General features: G+C 45.2%; 1 protein-coding gene across 2 annotated transcripts in view; it reads right to left on the bottom strand.

Annotated features, from left to right (window-relative positions):
- Window positions 1-21,802, bottom strand: part of LOC121608734 (protein Aster-B-like) — a 62,610-nt gene that overhangs the window by 10,371 nt on the left and 30,437 nt on the right. The window contains exons 3-6 of one of the 2 annotated variants that reach the window (XM_041940049.1): window positions 12,020-12,230; window positions 9,648-9,668; window positions 8,061-8,084; window positions 5,386-5,406 (exon numbers count right to left, since the gene is read on the bottom strand). In XM_041940049.1, the coding sequence (XP_041795983.1) occupies window positions 5,386-5,406; window positions 8,061-8,084; window positions 9,648-9,668; window positions 12,020-12,133 (180 nt within the window). In that variant the 5' untranslated portion in view covers window positions 12,134-12,230. The remainder of the gene's footprint in view (window positions 1-5,385; window positions 5,407-8,060; window positions 8,085-9,647; window positions 9,669-12,019; window positions 12,231-21,802) is intronic. The other variant, XM_041940050.1, reaches the window with a different exon arrangement.

The raw sequence follows: 21,802 nt of genomic DNA, 5'->3' as shown, positions 1-21,802 counted from the left end.
TTTGCTTGGCTTCAGCCGACTCGATTATTTACAGAGGGAGCCTGTGATGTATAAAATCTTCAAATGTGTGCCAAAGTGAGGGTTCTCACTGTCTGCGCCAGATGCTTTCCTTCAACAGGAAAGCTTCAGGAAACAATAGCTGCCAATACAGTAACAAGAGGTGTGCTGAGACAAAAGAGAAATAATATTCCATTGAATCAGGGCTGGTGGGAAAAGAACAGCCTGTTTACATTAAACATCGCCGCATGTGCCCCACTTGTAAAACTGAGATGATGAAATACTGAAATACTTGGGGAGCATCTGTTTGGACTTCTATTCGCCGTTGAGAAAAGTGCGGTGATGGGAAAAACTGTTCTGAAAACATGTGACATCTCCGAAAGCCCTTTAGTTATCCTCTGGAATTAAGACCATCAGGATCCTTTTTGAAAACTCTCACCTATGACCACAAACAAGCAAACGCACCTACACCGGTCAAACATCGAGTCACTCTCACCGTGACCCAATGAACACTCTGAACAACAGGCCTCTATGACCTCCGGGACAGTTCAAATACCTATGACTCATATTCAAACCAGTTGTTTTCTTTAGTAGTGGGGAATTACCAGCGAATGCTCAGCAGTGTACAATAAAGCTCGCTACGAAGCCTGTTCCCCTCTCTTGTAACACCGTCTTCGTGCCAAAAAGAGCTCAATAATCTTTTTCTCCATATGTTGTTCACTCTCTCCTCGTGGTTTTCAGTGTATATGTGGAGGTGAACTTACAGCAGGGATCTCCTCAGAGTCACACTCAGGGTCCTGCAGGTCCGAGGCAGCCCAGCCCCACTCCCAACCCCACTCCCCTCTCGCCGGACCCTGCAGGAGCCACCCCGCCAACGCCTCATCCAGCTCCAGCACGGCCTCCCAGTCCGACATCGTACAATCCTCGTGCAATTCCATATTTCGCCGTGCCAGATCCTTGTAGGCGCCTGGACGGAGGTGGATTTTCCGAAAGCGAGGGGCCCCAGTGGGCTCTTCTGACGTTGGAGGAGCTGTCAGTTACAGTTGGTTTGGAAAATAAGAGCAGACGGAGCTTGTGAGTCCAGAGGTTTGGAAGCTGCAGTATCCGCCCCCTGTTTCGGGTGCTGCTCCCAGTTCAGCGTCGAGCGGTGGACACGGCACACTCCAGCCACATGATCCTTGCCTCGCTCTGTCTTTGCCTGGCTCTCTCTCTTCCTTTCACACACACGCGCACACACACACACACTTGGAGAGGAGTTATGGCCGTTGCCCTCTAGTAACCCCCAGCGAACAAGTCCTTTATTATCATGCCAGTAGCTTTTCCCCTTTTCTTTCTGCTTACTCCTCCAAGTGAGTGTGTGAGTTGAGTGTGTGTGTCTGTGTGCGGTGCTGTCCAGGTCTGAGTGCCTTGTAATTACCCAGTTTACAACCAGCAAAGAATGAGGCAAGTTTACATTGCGGAGAGGAGGACTAATACAAACAAAGATACGGCTGAGAGGAGAGAGGCTACAGTAAGAAAGAAAACGGGACTACATAAAAAAAGAGAAATGAATGTTTTCAGTCCGCTCAAGTGTGTGTTGAGTCCTTTTTGCTGTCCCACCAAGTGATTGAGTTACAGAGAACAGATGTGAGCATAACCTCCAGTTACCTCCGTCTGCAAAACAACACCATCAATCTTGACGGGGTCTGCGCTGGTTTTGCAGGGTCGCAGGGTGAAGTAACTGGACCAGCATACCGTACATATTTCTTTGTCTGTTTTTTTTAATCATTCATTTAAGGAATGAAAAGCTGCTGGAATCCAAAAGTGCTGATCAGCGCTGATTTGAAGGTACCGAAGCTATGAAGGTGTCCCCTCCTTCCTCTCTGCTGTGGTATTTGCCATTCATGTACTCGCAGCTCCTATTTTAGCAGCACTCATATTATTGGTGTGCACATCCTCCCACTCCCAACTAAAAATATTTCAAGAGTCAATGAAGGTGGGCAAAGAGATGGAGGTCACGGCGGCACTAAAAAACAAACAAAACACGAACAGAGCTTGCAGTTCATTGGCTCCTGCTGGATGAAGCAAATGTGTAGCCCACATGTATACACTCAATCAGGCCATGACTTCCTCTGCTCTTATTTCCCGGTCCTGACTTTAACCACGCACTGTGGAGACAGTCCGAAGAAGGGGAAATAGATGAGACTTGGAAAATAATCTTCAGCGGCAGGCCCCTCCACACGCAGCTCGAAAGCGCCCTGCACCCTGTCGACAATGCCTTTACGTCATGTGGATGAAATTTCAGTGGAACGAGCGGCTCATCTGATAAAAACTGCCGCCAGGACAAACCGACCCTCCAAATTATTTGTGGCGTCCGCGCTGAGAGCAGCCCTTTATTTCCTGCTCATTCAATTCATTTGTTCCAATAAATCAAGCGAAGAAAGAGGCCATTGCTGACTGATGCGGCGTCCAGCGTTCAAGTGACAGTGACTTGGGATGAGGAGGACTGTGGACACACAGTGTTCATACGGATCCGGTTAACTATTAACTCACTGGACAAACAGTAGGGGATGGAAGAGACTGGTACTGTAAAGCAGGGCGGGGTTTCTGTGTTTTGAGGGGGTGAGGGCTAGAGGTGTGCGGCCGTCCCGTTAACAACAATGCTTTTGGATTGGCTGCTTTTCATCTGATGGAAAGTCAGGCGAGGTATGTGGGCGTGTGCATCGATCGATCTCTGCTGCATCCATCTATGCAGATCCAAACAAATTCACAGCCTACAGTACTAATCTCCAGGCACTGCTGGCCAGGGTTTCCACTCTTGTTGCTAACTTCCGGGGGCCTGTGGGTATGGTTGCCACAGAAGCATTGCGACAAACTTGCGTAGATGCAATGTGAATGAACAGGCGCTGTCAGACTGACTGACAAGAAAGACGGCCACTGTGCGCATCTCTAACAGGCTCAGAGCTCACATTGGGACGGATGGATTGTTAATCATTGTGGGTTCAGTGCCATGGGAGGTCATCATTGCCATGTAGAGGTGCACACATACACACTCGTACGCACGCACGCATACACACGCATACACACACACACACACTGTCCCACATGCAGGTACATACATACATAGTCACAGCCAACTGAAGTAAAGGTACCAATTGGACATATTTCACTTGTTGATTGAGCTTGAGTATTTATTGTATGAGTAAGAACGAGTGTACAAGATGTCAGGAACGCAGCTCTAACACTGAGATGACCATTTTTTAAAAGGTAAATCCACCATCATGAACCCACTGTCATGGTAAGCTCCACTTTTCATTCATATACACAATACACAATCCATCTGCTCTGATGTTCAGCTTTTAATAGTTTAAAAACTATGACAGTGTGCATTGATGATCACATTTACTGCAAGGCACTGATAAAATTACACTTGATCGCAGCAGGTTTTTAAAGCTATATTGTCCTATTGTACTTTCCTCCTCTATCAATAGAACTCAGCCCTCTGGCTGCTACTGAAGACACAAACAGGTCACACGTTTATAGTTTCACTGCAATTTTGAGCAACTGTTACTCAAATTGGGGAAAACAGTGTGTAAGTATTTGTGGACTCTTTTCAGCCGCAGATTAATACACATGCTGCGCTAGCAGCTAGTATGTGAGTTCAAGTCAAAATTACCTGCAGTGTTTTCATGATAATGCAGGAACATGTCAGCCAGTGCAACAGCGTGGCTCAATGATATGTTTCTAATAGTTTTTGGACAGCTATGGAGCTCCACGGTACAGAGGAGTAAGATATCAGGCCTTGGATACAATAAGAAAAATATAATGTGACCAACTTTGCCCTTTAAGAAAACAAGAGTGGGACTAACTAGGCAATACGCCGGGGTACGGAAAAAGATTTCTGCAGCGTATTAGAGGATGGTCCTGGTATCTTGTACACTGTGCTGGCAGCCAGCTGTGATCTGTTAACATGACATTTACATCTGTTAGACATTAACAGTGTCAGTGCAGCATCGACTCTAGATTGTTACTTCGCTTTTTTCTAGATAGCGGGTCAGTAGAGGAAATGTGAGTGGCTCATTCTAGCTGAGCGCATTAGAGAAGTGTTTGAGAAGCTATCTGGACTTTTTGGACCAAGCCTATTTTGACCTCAACAGCATTTTCCCTGTGTTTTCTTCTGACTGCCATACTTGGACCCCAAAACCTAAATGTCCCGGCGTCCATGTCTGTCAGAGCAGGACACGGACACAGAAGGTCAGGCTGCGGGGAAACATGCCACGACATAAAGCACCATGCTCCATTCCCCTGTTGTTCAAAGGCATTCAAGGCTCGTCCAGAGGCCCTCGTGATGGTTTTTTTGATTTGTTCAGTACAGTGAGAAAGTCAGTGGGCTTGTTACCACCTGTCGCGTGCCAGACTTACAAGTTTGTGGTGACAGCCCTTTGACCACATCTAAGGGACTCAAGGGACAAAATGGGATCTCTCTTACCCTAAGTATTATTTTGAATTTAAACTATAGGGCTTTAGTTCAACAAAAATTTAAGATGGTTATTTCACCGTGTTCAACATGTGTGGCTTTGCTATAAGGTGGTAACAACACTGACTGAAGTCAATGGAATGAGAAACAGGCAGGAGGGATATTATCATTCCACCGGTCTGAGGACCAAAAGGCAGAGCAAGAGAGACAGAAAGATTTCCAGGGTTGCACAAGAATACAAGTCATGCTTACTCTCAGGATGTGTTGTCTTTCATGCTGGGGAGAGAGGGGGAGAGTGTATACACAGGGAATAAAAAAAAGAAAAGAAATAAAAAAAGAAATAAAACAACACAAAAGAGGAAAAAGTCCAATAAAGACACTTCTGGAGAAACTAGGGTTTCACACTGAGAAGTCCAACACTCTCATTCTTTCTCACTCTGTGGACTTAATCAACACAACAGGCACCTTTGCAGTGTCAAAGCTGGTTGAAATTATTATTATGGGGCTGTTCAGCAGCTGACCATAAAGAACTTGTAGTGGGGTCAGAAATAGTGTTAGCACACCATCTTGTGGCACAATATAAAACTGCAGTCTAAACTGTGTGCAGCTTGAAGTTGGGTATTAAAGTATTAAAAATTACATCTAGTGTGTAGTCTTCCCTTTGCTTTGCATCAGAAAGGTCCACCTGTTGTTCTTTTAAGCCCAAGCTAATCCCCGCCTGGAGGCCCAGTAACTGCGACAGTCATTTGGCGCTCCAGTAAACAGGGTCAAGGACAGCGACCTTCAAGCAGAGCTCGCCACTAAAACAAGTCCAGGAGACTTCCAGGAGTCACCCACATGACGTCAACTCACGCCGGCACACATACGCACTCATAAAGGACTTACAAAATCACATGTGTCCATAATGTGAATAAAAAGAAGGCGTGACTTACGTTGTACCAGCTTTGGCTCTTCTGTGGAGAGAGAGAGAGAAACAGAGGATGTGTTTAACTCTGTGGTACTTGTGCAAACTACACAGCAGGCTTGTTGGCTCACACAGACATACAGAGGGTGTGGCATCAAGGTCGCACTGTACCTCACGCTCTGTCCTGCGGGGAGTTACAGGAAGTTATCAACAATGTCTAAAAGCCAGAAACCGCCCGTTCCTTTCAGATCACAGTGAAATTCTCTTTCAGTGCGCTCACCTCGCCACTCAAATCAGGCTCATATTTACAGGCTGACACAAGGTGCTCTGTTTCAAGCACTTATTGATTAATCAAATACAGGAATCTTTCAAAATAAAAGCATTTCTGAGGAAAATCTGCTTCTGAAAGTAATTTCACTCCCAAACTGTCACTTGTAATTTATCTGAAAGTTGTTTTATCAAACAATTGTTGTGAGATGATTCCAAGAAAGTTCTAGAAATGAGAGTTTTGAATAATGTGCAGTATTTTACAATTCAAGAAAGAGCGAGTGAATAACAAGTTGACCTTCTTTGCAGATTTGGGACTTGCTGACTTACTGTCATTTCTAGTTTTGTGTGCTCTTCATGAACAACCAATTGATTCAGTCGCAGTTTTTCAACAGCAGAGGGCAGCAGAGATATATCTTAATCATGACTATGACATTACAACATTTTCCAGCCACAGAAACACACTTTCTGCGCTAACAGTCTAAGAGCGAAAGTCCCAGAGGGGAAAACATGCAGGTGATCATTCAGAGGGTGAAAGGAGGAAGAGGGGATTCAGGGGGAGAAGAGGGAGAGTAGAGGAGTTGAAAGTGATATCCAGTGTCTGATTCCAGTGGTACAAAAAATAAAAGCACCAAATTGTCAAAAAGTCAAAGAAATGCTTTTTTTTTTTCAAAACTAAAAAAACAATCTGATTTTTTCCCCTATTTTAGAGACCATCTTCTGATGATCTGTAGTTAGACCTCTCCTAGAAAGACCACTGTTAAACATTTTAACATTTTTGCGAACTTGATAATCGTGATGATCATAATACAACTGAAGATTTTGTCTTAAATATTGTTATGTTGACCTGGCAGATAATCAGCCATACAAAAGGCCACACAATTTGCCTCACAAGCTGAACGTAGCAGAGTTCATCGTACGTTTCTCTGTCAAAAACCTAAAAGGCGCTCAGTTTCTGTTTGGCGCCTCGGGTCGCCTCTGACAGGGTTCAGTGGTTATCTGGTGTGCGTGGCGTCAGCGGGCAGTGAGCTGCAGTAGCAGGCCCCGGGCCTGGCTGTGACGATAGCTGCGCTAATGTGGGCTAATCTGATTTGAAGGTGACAGAGACACGAGAGAGGAATTACTTTGAGGCCACTGTCTGGATAAGAGGTGTGTGTGAGTGTGTGTGTGTGTGTGTGTGTGTGTGTGTGTGTGTGTGTGTGTGTGTGTGTGTGTGAGCGAGAGAGACTGTGTGTGTATGCACCATTGTGTTTGACTTTGCGAGTTTGTGAGATTAATGGTGGCATTGTTTATACAGAGATAGACTATTTATTGTGACTGTATACATGTAGACAGAGAGAGAGAGAGAGAGAGAGAGTCAGAGAGAGACAGAGAGAGAGACAGAGAGAGAGACAGAGAGAGAGAGAGAGTCAGAGAGAGACAGAAAGAGAGACAGAGAGAGAGAGTCAGAGAGACAGAGAGAGAGTCAGAGAGAGACAGAGAGAGACAGAGAGAGAGAGTCAGAGAGAGACAGAGAGAGAGAGAGACAGAGAGAGAGACAGAGAGAGAGAGTCAGAGAGAGACAGAGAGAGAGAGAGACAGAGAGAGAGACAGAGAGAGAGAGTCAGAGAGAGACAGAGAGAGAGAGAGAGAGACAGAGAGAGAGAGAATCAGAGAGAGACAGAGAGACAGAGGGAGACAGAGACATACAGAGACAGAGAGAAAGAGTATCCAGCAGTTAAATAGAGTTTTGCCTCCCTTTGACTCCTCTGTGATTTAGTGATTTACTCTTGATTATATTATGTGGTTTAAATGTCAAGCTGTCAACACATAGGGGCCTGTGGATTGCAGAAACATGAACCTTTCACTGGGTGCAAAGCTTCAAAAGAATGAATAAGAACCAAAATTCAAGTAACAACTTTTTTGTGGACTTTTGTCATGAAATGAAAAAGTGCTTTTTTTTTTCTTTTTTTTTTTGGGGGGGGGGGGGGGGGTATCATCCCAGAGTTCAAAACATCAAACATAACTCTCTCAAAATGGTAAGCAGAGCTTTTTAAATACTTCTGTGGCTGTCTTGTTAAAACAAATGAATCAGCAGAACTGTAAGAGTATTCATAAAGAAAGTAAACAGTGCAAGTGATGGACCTGCCCTGTCACTGAAAACAAGTGGCATCAGTTTTTAGATTACAAACAGAACCCTGCTTGCAACAGGCTTTAATAAATGCAGAATCCTCAATATAAAGACATTTTAAAATCAGCAACTTTACACAATTCACAAATCTCTGTCCTTTCTGAGAGATTCGGGGGATGGAAAGCATGGGAAAGGACACGAGGGACTGAAACTGTCAAAAGGGATCCTACAGTTGCACAGCTACAGAGGAAGTGAGAGCCGGGGGATTTAATGGGGGCCAGCGGGGATTGTCAATGGGTCAAATGAAAACAAGAAGAAATGCTTACTTTAATCAGGTTTAGTCTGTCATACTGAAAGAAAATTAAAGAGAAAACAAAACGTTAACCAAAGCAGTGAGCAACATGAACACAGAAAGAAAGAAAATGAGAGAGAAGAAGCTGACGTCTAATGAGAGCGTGGCTCATTAGCTGGAACACATGACTGTCAGCACAACGCGGCAGTTTTTCGAGGTCTGGTGCTGAAAATGTCATGAAATGTGACCCTCCACCTAGCCCGCACGCTACACGAGAAGCCTGATTGATTGTTGTGTCATCGCCACTGTTACTGTCGTCATATGGCCCTGGCTGCAGAGAGGCCCTTTCGCTGAATGCACTCTTTTATTTGGATTGCATTAGGGCTGGGGTGATCAAGCTCACGTTGCCAGGGCGACCTCACGCCATGTCTGGGGTCATGTGACCACCGCTGACCGCAGAGACTCACGTGGTGAGGGATTGCACTGGGGTTGGGGCGGGGGCTTGGAAATGAAAAGTGATGTGATCAATTGGGATGTGTGTGTGTGTGTGTGTGTGTGTGAAACACAAATGGCATAGCAGCACATAGAGCACCATTAGGCTGTCCGCACCAACCTCCCATTTAGTATGTCCCTGTGTCTGATTGTCCCACTTCTGCATGTGTCTGTACAGTTTGGACATGGCTGAGACTGTGCTTATACTGACGATGCATTTAATGAGTCACAAAAAAAAGTGGGATGAAGTCTGATAAGCAGCAAATCGGATGGATGAAAACGTGGGGATGTACTAAAACGTGACACCAGCCTGCAGTATATGTACAGGACGGGGGAGGGGGGGTTTTAGGCTCGTGGTGCAGAAAAAAGAGCAGGAGGGGTCCTCTCATGTGGCAACAGAGAGGCTGCTCAAATAATGATGTAGTCCTGGAGCTCTGGACCGGGATGCTGGCAGGACTTTTAAGGGTTTATGCCTCTGCAGCCGGGCGGTTACACAGCATGACAGATATAAAGCTCTCATTACCAAAATGTAACAACGGGATAAGTTTTCAAAGAGAGGGACGGGACATGGGCCAAAGCAGAAAAAAGGAAGAGGGAGGGAGGACTTTTAGACAATTATTTGCAGTATTGTTTAATAGGAATTCGCACCAGAAATGTTCATTTTCAGTGGAAATCAGACAGAATCTTAAAAATAGGGCTCCATTTCTCCATTACGTGTGCATTTTCGTTCATTTTCTTTTATTTCTCTACATTTGAATAGCAAAAACAGAGCGTATGCCGACTCCATTTGTGCACACGCACAATACAGATATTTGAAAATGTAACCAGGAACTTGCTACATTGCATATCACCAGAAAGGAAAAGAAAGGACACAACAGGAGAGGAGAGGAGTGGAAGTGAGTGCGGTTATGCGTGGTCGTCTGTCTGAAGAAATGTCCATCTGCTATGATCGTGGGTGCAGATGGGGCTTGTAACGGTCGCAGTGTGCACAGGAACAAGCTGGGTTCAGGGTGAAGCATTGCAAACAGGGTTCAGACATTTCCACAGAGCAGCTCACAAGACAAGAGGTGGGGCAGAGGGGAGGTGGGCACAGAGATATTTGAAGAACAGAAAAAAGAGTAATGCTTACTTTGGAAAGTCGCTTGTGAGACTAGCATGCAATCAGGAGAAGAACAAAGAAAAATCAGATAGAAAAAATGAAAATAAAAAGAAATCAGCTGCAAGAGGAAACAGCTGAAAGTACAAACAGAAGAGCTGAACAGTCATTATCAGATGGCACACGTTATCATATGGCATGTAGCAGCAGCAGCAGAGAGAGAAGGCGTGCACACTGTGTCGTGGAGACAAAAAAAACAAAACAAAAACCGATGAACGAAAAAGAGACAAAACCAACAAGTGATTTAAAACAGATGAGGACAGAATGAGCAGGTACATGAGGATGGGAGTGGCATGGCTTATTTCTAACATTTTGGAAGCTCAAATGAGTGCTGAGCGTACAAAACATTAGAGCCACATGCTCCACCTGCGAAATAACCTGGAAGATTCAATCCATAGCTAAGATCGGCTGTGAGGGGCGGATGCAGATGAGCGGGAGGACAGCAGCTACAACTCCTGAACTCTGGCTTTCCTCAATAGGAGTTTGGGACGTCAACAGATTAACTCGGCTATTAAGAGCTGAATACGTCTGACAAGCATCGAATGCAGGAAACACGACGCAGCAAACCACTAAGTTCTCCAACTTGCTGTTAAAGGATGAGCCGGTCTTAAATAATCTTCATGTGCACATTGAAAGACGTTTTTTGCTCGCTCTTCCTCATGTGCTTCAAATGTTAAGCGATGGGGGGACAATATCCACCTCAGGCTGCCGAAGCCTCACGTTAGCTTCGGCTAAACGCTGGACTGTTTTGATTTTGTCCCCCGTCGCTCACGCTGGAATCACATTATGGTAGGATCTCTTAGCAGGAGCGAGGATTTTAGCAAGTAAGTAGCAAGTAAAACCTACATCAGCGTCAAAATGTTGGAAATATACCTGCATTATCAGCGAAACCTCAGCTCATAACCTGTCTATGCATAGTGTGCTGTAGAAATCTGCTCAACAGGTCAACAAACCAAAAGGACCCAAAACAAACCTATTTTCTCTGAGGCAACACATACACCACTGGTTTAGGAAGCATGGTGGTCTTAGTTTTTAATAATGTGCAGAAACCAATCCTTTGACAAAGACATTTTGTTTGTTTAATTTGTTAGTTCCTGCATCTTATTCAAAGCTTTTACTATCACTGTGTGCACCAGACCGCATCCCTGCAGACCCTGTCTCATCGCCCCGGCTGCTCAATCACTGATTGGACCTCATCCACTCGCTTTTACCCCCAATCCTAGCATCTCCTTTCGATGAGCATAACAAAATCTCAATGGACAGTAAATACGTGAACATATAAACATATAAAGAACGCTTTCACTCCAGCATTTCGACACTGAAACTATCCTATCATTTAACTGTAGCTTCAGGAAAGGAAGGACAGAGTAAAAGACTAGGGAGTACATGGGATGTAAAAATGAAAGGCTGGAATGGAGAGGAGGGTGCAGTCTCTCCTGAGGGGGGAGAGTGATAGCTGCAGCTCACTAGTTACATATCAGTATGCACAAGTCAATAACCAATCACAAAGGCTACGTCACTGCGCTGGGAAACGGGGAACACAGCTGGGACGACCCTGACTTGTTCATGCAGGCACAGTTTATGAAAGGCTGCCAAATCATCTTGACTACAGTCTCATAAAGTCACTATGATGTAACTGATGATCACTATAAATCGCCATGAAACATCAAAAACCTCACTTTGCTGCTGTCTTTCTGATTTGTGTCTACTTTACACAAGAAAGGGATAACATGTCGTATCCGTCCTGTCGGTAAACATGTAGGTGCTACAGCTGTTTCACATGCACTCTCCTGCTCCTGCTTCACGTCTGTATTAGCAGAGGTGGATGAAATATGTTCTTTAACTTTAAATATAGATGTGAGTTTGTGTGCTGCGCGCTCCACCGGGCAGAGGAAGCTGTAAAAGCATGCTTTATTTCTACATATTCTGCTGAGTCATCACATGCAACGACGTGTCGTAGTGTGTGCCGCTTGTGCTTTTTGTCAGAGACAACTTGCAGTTTCAATTAAGTGTCTTAAGCCTTATCCTGACCAGTCTAACAATAATCCATGTGTGTGGAATTGGCACCTTGTGTCCCACAGTGAAGCCTTTCACAACAGCTATTCTGTGAAAACGTTAGAACAGCTTTGCGAGGCACAAAGTGCCGCGTGATCGTTGTCTACCGGGAATCTCTCTCTCTCTTCGCAGTGCCAACTCGTTTCTGTGGAGAGGGCGCACTGCTGTGCGGTCTTGACAGAGCCGAGAACTCGGCGTGGCTTTAGCGCTAAACCTAAACAACTACCACGCCGTCTATCAAACGGGCACCAGGTGAACAGGTGGAAAAGGAGCATCTCCTGGTCGCTCACCTTTGAGTTCTTTCCCCCGCTTCTGGCTGACTGCAGGGAGTATGTTCTCTGGACAACCTGCTCGGGCGTGGAGGGGGACTTGTCAGAGGAGTGGTCTGAACCCTTCTCGACCATATTCTCACCCTCCTGGCTCTGTGGTGTGGGAGAGCGCGAGCGTTTACGCAGGACTGGTGAGCAGGCAGGTGTGCTCTTGTTTGAGTTACTGGCAGTGCTAAAGGAAAAGAGAGAGAAAGAGGGATGAGGACATCATCTGCAACAGATGCTCAGATACAGTAGAATCTTGACCTGCATGATAGCAATCACATAAATACTCCTCAGTAGCAGTGCTGTTGGTTTACAGGTCAGTGTGGACAGCAGGACGGCACATACACTGTTTCCTCATGCTTACATCATTTGAGGCTTAACGGGCTTGAAGCATCATGTGCTCACCTGGCTAATAACAGCTAAGCTAATACGGGAAACCAACCAACAACAACAACAGCAGCAGCAGCAGCAACGAGGGCAACAAATGTAGTAAGACACCGTCACGCCTGAGCTGAGGATTTTCTCACTAATGCTGCACTTTGAATGTGACAGGGAAATCGATATGTTTGTTTCTGAGCCCATCGCTGATTTGATAAGAAATGCACTGAGTCTGGAAAAATATCCAACTTATAATGCCTCCACCCTGACATTTATTGAGCTGTTTACTTCAGACCCTCTAAAATATGAGGCCTTGCAATAATTAAGATTCTTTTCCCCTGAAATACTTAAACTGTTTTCTTGGCTGTTGCAAAGACGGTCAGAGACACAATGCCAGGTGGAAGGCATCATTCTGGCTGTTGAGGCAGTCCTATAACATACGACTCTATGATCTCAAACATGGGGATTTGCTTTAATACCACCACTGACAGCTTTCTAGCCAAGTGGAAGGACTGTTGTCTTAAGTCAGGTAGTCCCTGTCCTTCCATTGTACACAAAGTTCCTATCAGGTATCCTCTGTGATCCAGCACAAGACACTGTCTTTTCTTACACGCACACGCTCACACACACACACACACACATCAAAGGCTCAGCAAGAAGCCTCCTCCTCACAATGACAGCAGCTAACAAAAGGCCCGGTAAGTGATCTGTGTGGCAGGGTGCCCGCCAGGCACGGTTACTTGACATGGCGTTATGCAAGCCATTACGTCACCGCCTGCCAATGGCCGCCGTTAGTGGCCATGAATTACTGATCTACTGTTACATTCGGGACTTCGCAGCAGCTTAGAGCACTGAATCATAGGGGACAGCGCTGACAGCTTCTGTCTGACCGTCAGGCTCTGCTCTACCACTCGCTGGCTGATTTTAAAAGGCAAGGACAACACAGAGCCTGCACATCTGTTGCATGCACGGGGATGGATCACACACATCTGGTATATTATGGTACCTCTGATATCAATTTGTCTGATTACCAAATGATCTGCTGTTCTGTGGATGATCATGTTGACTGTACTGTACATTGTGTCCTGATTAGTCCCTGCTGACCTGATTCGGAGTAAATTTGCAGGATAATCATAGAACATTTGTTATTCGAAGTGGACGTCTACTGCCAGGTGAATGCCACGCGACTCCTTACTGCAGAGCTGCAGTTTAAAACACCTTTTTATCTATTCTACACAGATCTCTGGTTCATCAGGTGGTGTACGTCATCCATTGGGGTATGAAGTCTGAGCTCACTATGATGGTAGAAAGCAGAGTCCATTGCTATTCAGCATGCATGATAATCTCTGTCTGAGCCGGGAGACTGTCTGGCTTTAACACACATGCAAGTTGGTGTAGATAAAAATGTCAGCATCCCTTTCCCATGCTCTGCTTGGGGCACACAAATGAACGATGAAACTGTTCCTGAGATCCTGTCGCATCTCGTCTCGTGATCAAGTTTGTTAATCGATGACGTCCTGAACAACATCCACATCAATCATGAAATATATGGCATTTAGTGTATAAAGTGTATATCTTCTTTATGATGTAAGCGGAGGTGGTCTATATTTCAGGTGTCGCAGCCTGCCTCTACTATAAAACACTGCAGGCCAAAGGCTGTTTGCTTAGCAACAAATTAGATACAGATCTGAAACAAAGTCTGAGAACTGTAAATACTAACAACTACTAACACTCAAGTTTATTGCTTTAGATTTGGCCACAAAATGCGATGTTGCAAAAAGAGACACTTCGTCATCCTTGGAATCATCCACACGAAAGGAGGCAGATGGACTAAATCAGGCTCCTGCTGTCTTTTCATAGCGGAGCAACTCACGTTATCAGAGTGCTAGATTTAACTACTGACTTTACACAGCTAACGAGGGCAGGAGGGTGGGTGTAGCATCACAGTATTTTTGGAGGCTGTGAATCTGACTGTGTAGGGATGTGGGAAAGGTATTGCAGGGCATGTGTTGAGTTATAAGGGACTCCTTGGCTTTAGCTGTCTGTCCTGATCAGGGATTTATATTATTCATATGGTATATGGCTATAAAGTGAACGCCTGCCGTTCAGTGGTGGTCAGTGTGCAGCGCGGCATGAGAGAGGGAACTGATGTCACATCCTCTACATGTCTGGCTGGTGGAAGCCCTCCGGTTCAGTTCGTCTAATATCACTGAACCGTTTCTTACGCTGGGCCACAGTTCTCCTCGGGTCAGCGCAACACATTAATAAAATGGGTTATCTCCTCCCAGGATAATTTCTTCATCATATGCCGTGGCCATCTTATTAGACACGCTGTATAGTGTATTTGTCTGCGGCCGTTCTGATTGTTTTGTCCAAGGACATCAGTTTACTCTTGGGAGCAGCTTTCTGGGCTGTTCTCATCCATCTAAAATTGAAAAGTACCAAAAAGTACACTCTTAAAAATGATGTCACGGAAGGAGATTTTGTGTGCTTAAAGTAAAGTAAGTAAGCTTAAAGTGCACTTTTCACAGATGTAACATACATGCACAGGGCTGTTATGAGGGCAGATGTGCGTCTTTTAATGCAGCAAAGAGGTTCAAAGTTTCTTTAATATCCCGAATTAAACGTATAGTTAATTAAGACGGTTGTGGTAGCAAGTCGGTTAAAACGCCTCGGTGGTGCAGCTTAAAAAACACTTCACCGCTGCAGAGACCTGAGATCTTTCCATCCTGCATCCTTCTGTCTACACTCCTCTCAGACGACAGAGGGAGTTAACATCAATGAGGACTGCAGTGGGGACAGCCTGGCACTGCAAATGACAAGAAAAAAAGGAAAAACAACTGAATAGCAAATACAGGTAACACTCCTAAAGCTTAAACCACTACTTGAAGCTGCATTTTTGCCACTTGGAGTCAACAGGAAGGGAATGTAAAGAAGTGATTATCCTGCACAAGTTGGGTCAAAAAACGATTGAAAAACGTCTGCTTCTGCCAGTTACCTTGCACTGTGTGGACCTTGACCTGGGGAGGTGACAACACATGTGATGTACAGGCCAGCCAACAGTCACCTGCCGATGAGGCCATCATAGACAGAAACATTTAAACACAGGCACACTGCATCCACCACCACTACATGTTCTCCTGCACACATTACTCCGTCTCAAAGAGACAAGGATGGCATCGGCACACAATGTGCAAGTGTGGCTCTTTTCTACGTCATATCCTAGCTTGGTTAATGATGCACCAGTCAGCTTTCGTCATATGGTCAGGAGCACACACACACACACACACATTCACACTCGCCTCACACACTATAGGTCAGGGTGGATAGGTGCCAGAAATGGTGAGGCGCTAAAATCTTTGGATTGTACGATTATGTATCCACATAGGTTTAACCACAGGTTTGGCCTCTCAGGTAACAGGGGGTAAATATTAGATAGATTAAAAAATATATTGTAGTAAGTACAGTTATTCAAAGGTTGCCTGAGAAGCAATACCTTTTATGATTAAGAAACTGTGTTTGGGTAACAAATCCCAACTGAAAAAATACAAGAAGAACAAAACTGTGTTACATAAAACAAAACATTAACAAGAGGAACATCCCTCATACTTTCCGTCTGCGCAGAAAGCGAAAGGATTTCATCACAGGAACCCCCACTTGTTGTTTTTAGCAGATGAGGAATTCACGGATCACCTCGCCTTTCCAGATACATGGTGGTAAACAATAGGGACACGGCTCCATCATCGGCAAATGGATGACTAAGCCCGATATCAGCCATTCACACAACTGTTTGCTCTTTGAAGCAGCATGGTGGTGTGGATAGAGTGAACATGCAGCTGACACTGGCCTGCCGAGGAGCAGACAAAGGCTGCTATCACAGCTGCTTTGTTAGAAACGGCTTCATGAGACAAAACACGGAGAGTTTGACATAAAGCAAGAATACCTGCCGAGCCTTTATCTCTGGACTGTAACGCTCCGGGCATTAAACGAAAAAGCACAATGTGTTATTCAGCTGAACAACAGGCACCAGGGTTGGGCCATTGGGTTGTCTACTGAATTAGCATATGAGGATGTCCACAGTGAAAATATTATAATGGATGATGATATCGTTATGTGGACATTAATTACTATTATTTTGCACATTTGAGCCCATTCACAGCCCATCACCTCACCGACTCACCCCCTCTGTTACAGCCTTGTTAGAAGAATGACTCCTTAAAGGACCAGGGCAGTGTGTAGTGTGTGCTTACTGGGTGTGCGGCTGAGTGATGGCTGCGTTCAGAGCAGACAGGTGGTGGCTAGCGGAGCAGAGTTAGAGGGCTAGCAGTGTAGCTGTCTAGTGGCAGTACGTAAGTCTGCCCATAAATAAACGCTGCAGCTTCTCAATACTCAACAAGTGCCCGTGTGTTGCTCGTCAGCTGCTGGCTAAAAGTGAAGGTTCGGGTTAGCCCTGAGGTCAGATGCTGTGCTTCCTGGCCACGGTCTGGAGGCTGCAGCACAAACACTTAATAAGCAGATCATCTGATCTTAGAAAATATTTTAAATACCGGTCATAGCTATTTACGAATGCTTTTATTGCACTTTCAGTGACAAGGTTTTGGCAGGTGTTCATTTCGGTGTGTGTGTGACAGTGTGGGCCCTGGTGTTGGTGTGGCAGTATGGGAAGTGGTGGGGGGATAGATGGTATGATGGTAGAGGGCTCAGTGTTCATCACCCAACCCCGAGAGACACAGCTGTTGCTACTTGTACATTAGCTGTGTTTTACTACAAACATATGATATAGAAGTCAGGTTTGATGCCATGAAGGACAACCTGTCTTGGAGTGTGTTGATAAAAAAACAACTAAATAATCAATGCACTAGTCTATTCAATTTAAAAATGCTTATTGAAAATCAAACAGAGCTCGAGTCAGGGACGGCAACATGTGCGTCACTCATGAAAGCTGGCGTTTTCAGCAGTGCTCGCATGAGCTATTGAGTTATGCAGCAGCGTTGATTAAGTGGTCCGAAGACTTCAGTGATGCACTGTGGAGAGAGAGAGGGCCGACAAACAATTTACCAATTAAAAAGCCATTTCACTTAGAGCACCGCCCACACAACTACAAAAGAATGAATATCACTATAGCAACAGTGAACAGAGAGAGAGAGAGAGAGAGAGAGAGAGAGAGAGAGAGAGTGGTTTAAATATTCAGAGTGTGTGACTAAATATACTTCCCCGGCTCTGCTGCTAGAGATGCCGTCTGAGCGGGAAATACAGCAGGGAGGCAAAGTGACAGACCATGCATCAGCCCATCAGGGCTTTGTTTCTGCACATTTAATGACTGATTCCTGAACTTACTGATACAAATATCCATTCAAACGCTTGGAAGTTAGTATTTAAGGACTCATTCTGTAGTTGTGCACAATATCTTTTTTGTTAATTTGTACAAGCATGAAGATATTTTGCTTGACTGAATTCTACAAATTCTATAAATAATAACACATATATGAGCACACTGTAACATAGAAAACTTGATATAAAAACTATGCTTTTGTGGTGAATAGCTTTTTGTAACCCAGCGCTGTAATTTAGCTCAGAAAGATGAGAAACATTACAGGGTTACAGACTGCAAATCACAGCTTATTGTGATCCAAATGTTCTACATCTAGCACTATTAACATCTCACTGGATTATTAAAACAGTAAAATCTAACATTTTGCACAGCACAGCATGGTCATTTGCATACTGTGTGAGAGGGATCAGTCCCAGAGGCTCAAGCACAGAACTCATCTGCACTACAGAGCTCTGCACAGACAGACAGACGACTGACTTCAAGGTGTTGATCAGACAGGATCCCAGCATGCCACTCAAAGTAGGTCAGGTTTGTACATATAGAGCGAAAAAAAAATACAAGAGAAACAAGCATGCTGCTTGTGCCTCTTTGTTACAGTCTTTTCTTTAAATAAGCTCTAAAGCTCTAAATCCAACCGGCTCAAGCTGTCCAATCGTTCAGCTTCACAATAGAACAGAGTTCCGGGCCTTTCTAAAGGCCCCGCTTGTTTCCACAGTATTGCTGACCCTGGAAAATACCCATCTGGCAGTGGCCCTTCAGCTCCGCTCGGTTTGAAAAGGCCACGAGGAACGCCATGCTCACCAGCAACCACTGCGCATGCACACTGAGGAATGCGCATACAGTACACACATGCAGACATAAACACGGACATGCGTGTGGACACGTACGCCCACGTACTGCAGAAATACATGACAGCTCGCTCTGTTTTCCTAAATGATGAACTCGGTAACGTCACACACCTAATCTACCCAAACTCAACAAGGTCTGTATGTATTATATAATCACACCCATGCTACCCCACCCATCCACTCTCTCTGCACACGCACACTGGCACCAACATGCATCACAGAGGCCGCCATACCCCGGCTGAAAGACACAGTCCCTCAACACCTCGCCGTAGCAGCCCTCAAGGCAGCGGCAGCCCTCGTCGGCCACCGTCACGCACTCAAACACCACCATGTCCTCGTGGTAAGCCCCCAGTAATGAGCTGTTCATCCAGCGGATCATTCCAAGGACTGCGCCCCGCGCTTTCCTTTCTCCGTCAGTGTAAAAGAAGAAAGGTAGCCGGACAGATAAATGGAGGGAGAGAGAAAGAGAAAAGATGGAAGAGGCAGGCGGGGAGATTTTCCTCAGCAGGCTTAGGGCCACTGATCTTCCCCGGCCAGCTCTGATCTCCTAATAACCAGCTTACAGCGCCCTTAACACCACCTGCCAAAGAAGAGGCATTGGTGGTCTGAGATGCAGCAGCCCTCCCCTTGGACTCTGCTTCTAAATAGCACGCGTTGATCTCGCCAAGCGGGGAAACTAATCGTTATGCAGGCTCCGTGTCGTTCTGCTTGAACGCAGGCAGGTAGGCAGGCTTTTGTTCCCAGCACTAACCTGGTCGTAGCCATGTAGAGAGCCGCTCCGCAGCGATCAGCCCTTTTCAAACGGCTTCATTCAGGCAGCGGGATGAGGCAGAGGAGGAAGGAGAGGAGTTGGAGGAAGAGGGGGGGGGGGGGAGGAGAGAAGAGAGAGGGATAAAGGGGAGGAGGGTGGATGAGTTCTGGAGCATGCCAGGAGGATGGGGGGAAAGGAGGAGGAAGCAGACGCAGCAGACAGAGATAAAAAGAACGTATTTTCCTGGCAGGCGAGGAGAAACCAGTGAGGCTGGAGCTCAGGCTCCGTCTTTTCCTCTCTCTTCTCCTATCATCCGCTCTCTTCTCCTTTGTCTATTGGGGCTGAGCTGCTGTTCTCTCCAGCAACCTGCACTGTTCTATTTCCCCCCTCTTTTCTTCCTCCGCTCTACCAGCCGTTGGATCGTCTGCCCGATTACTGCATCCGCTAGTATCCAAGCAAGGCTCTTCTCTCGCGATTTCAGCCCCCCGTTGACAGAATTTCACGGCTGCGGACTGACAATAGATGGAAAGAGATTGAGGATGAATGCGCGACTGGATGGAGAGAGAGAGAGAGGGTGAGAGAGAGGGGCAGCGCAAATGAGGAAAGAGATGGCTTTCACTTTGCATTCCACCTCTACTTGGTGCTGGTGCACTGAGCCTGCTGCTTCCTCAATTATTCATGTGCTTCATGAATGGAGGAGCTGACATCACCGGCATTCAGGTCACTTTACATTCGAGGCTCCTTCTAAATCACACAATAAGCTGGACCGGGCTGCACAGCTCGTAGTCACACACACACACACTCTCTTTCTCCCTCTCTCTAACACAGGCACGCACACAAGAAATGCAAGTTGAGCACATATAAACCAGGCATGAGTCAAAATAATATTTTTGAATGAATGAATGTGGCAGTTTTTCTCTGAATTCAACTATTGCAAAACTTGGCATTAGATGCTTGCTGTATCCTGCCAATATCCAACAAATAATTAGAAGCTTCAGTTGATTTCACTGATATTTATTTTGCATGAAGGAACGACTGCAACATTAACTAAATATGCTCCTGAATACATGGTAATGGTGATTTCAACTTCTCATGAACAGACGTTCCCCTTTGGCACTTAAAATATACTTTGTTGTTGCTTTTTGTGAAGTTCGTAGCAGTTACGTATTACACTGATTACAATGTTTCCTGTGCAAAGTGTAAATAATGAAATGAATGAGGGATAAATTCCATTTAGCTTCTTCAGTTCCAGGGTCCTGGTGTTGTTCATGCTGGCTTCCATCCACTGCCATAACATTTCTGTTTGTTTCATGTATTCATTTGAGGAACGTTGCAGTCTCCTCTCCAGCAGAAGCGTGTGATACATAAGTCACATGCTCCACGTGTGTCAGGATTTATCTGCACTTTGTTGCATTTTGTATTTATCGATGCATTAACTTCTGCCTCGGCCGAGCATAAAATTTTGCTTTTGTTTTTCTTGTTTACTTTTTTGAGTTTTTTATTTGTTTATTTTTTTAATGCACAAATTGTAAATCCACATAAAAACAGGTGGATGGAAATGCATTAACTGTCATGGCTTACTGGGACAGTTGAAAGGAACAGAGCCATCACTCGTGTTTTTAGCAACACCTGTGCTTTACCTACTGTAAGAAGGCAAAATGTCTGCAGTGAAAAAGGTCTATTACAGTATATACATTAAAGCCTTAAGAATGCTGAGATCTATTAAAAAATACCATTTGGAACATTACACAATCAGTCTGTGGGTGTATTGTTAAATCCTCTATAATGAGTTATTATATGTGGTTTTATTGCCATGATGAACTAACTGGTGAAATAAAGGAACACATTAATTAAAAGAAGACAGCTACAGAACTATTGACTCCAGTCCTATCAAACAACCTGCTTTGTTAAAAAAAAAAAAGACGAGCACAGCATTTACACTGCTCATTCCTTTTTGAGTGACATCTTATCAACCCTAAACCAACAGTGATTATTCTCCCGAACACGGCAGGAAAAATCATTTTAAAGTAATCTCTTCACACACACAAAAAGATTAGCACAGTCAGTAAGCACCTCTGCATGTCTATAAAGAAGGCCTGAGCTGTGCTGTTGGAAAGACCTGACCCCGGGGCTGCAGCATTGCTGGCTGCCTCTGTGGGAGCGCTGAGCGGAGCTGTGCAGTGGAACAAAGGGAGCTGGTCCACTGAGCCGAACCACTGTGTGCCCAGATAAGCCTGCCCAGCCTCACACCAACAACTGACCTACTTAGAGGACCTCTGTTCTCATTGTTGTTGCAGGAGACACGCAGATGGTCAGACTGACCACACGCTCAGAGCTATGGTACAGTAGGTAATGAACAGCCATGAGCACTGAGTTGTCCATTCATTCATCTTATTCACTGATGACTGACACACTCGACGGGCTTGAATAGCTTCAATTACATTTTTTCC

Source organism: Chelmon rostratus, chromosome 7, assembly GCF_017976325.1.
Source record: "Chelmon rostratus isolate fCheRos1 chromosome 7, fCheRos1.pri, whole genome shotgun sequence".
In the NCBI taxonomy this organism is placed as follows: domain Eukaryota; kingdom Metazoa; phylum Chordata; class Actinopteri; order Chaetodontiformes; family Chaetodontidae; genus Chelmon; species Chelmon rostratus.
This window is presented reverse-complemented; position numbering and strand designations above follow the sequence as displayed.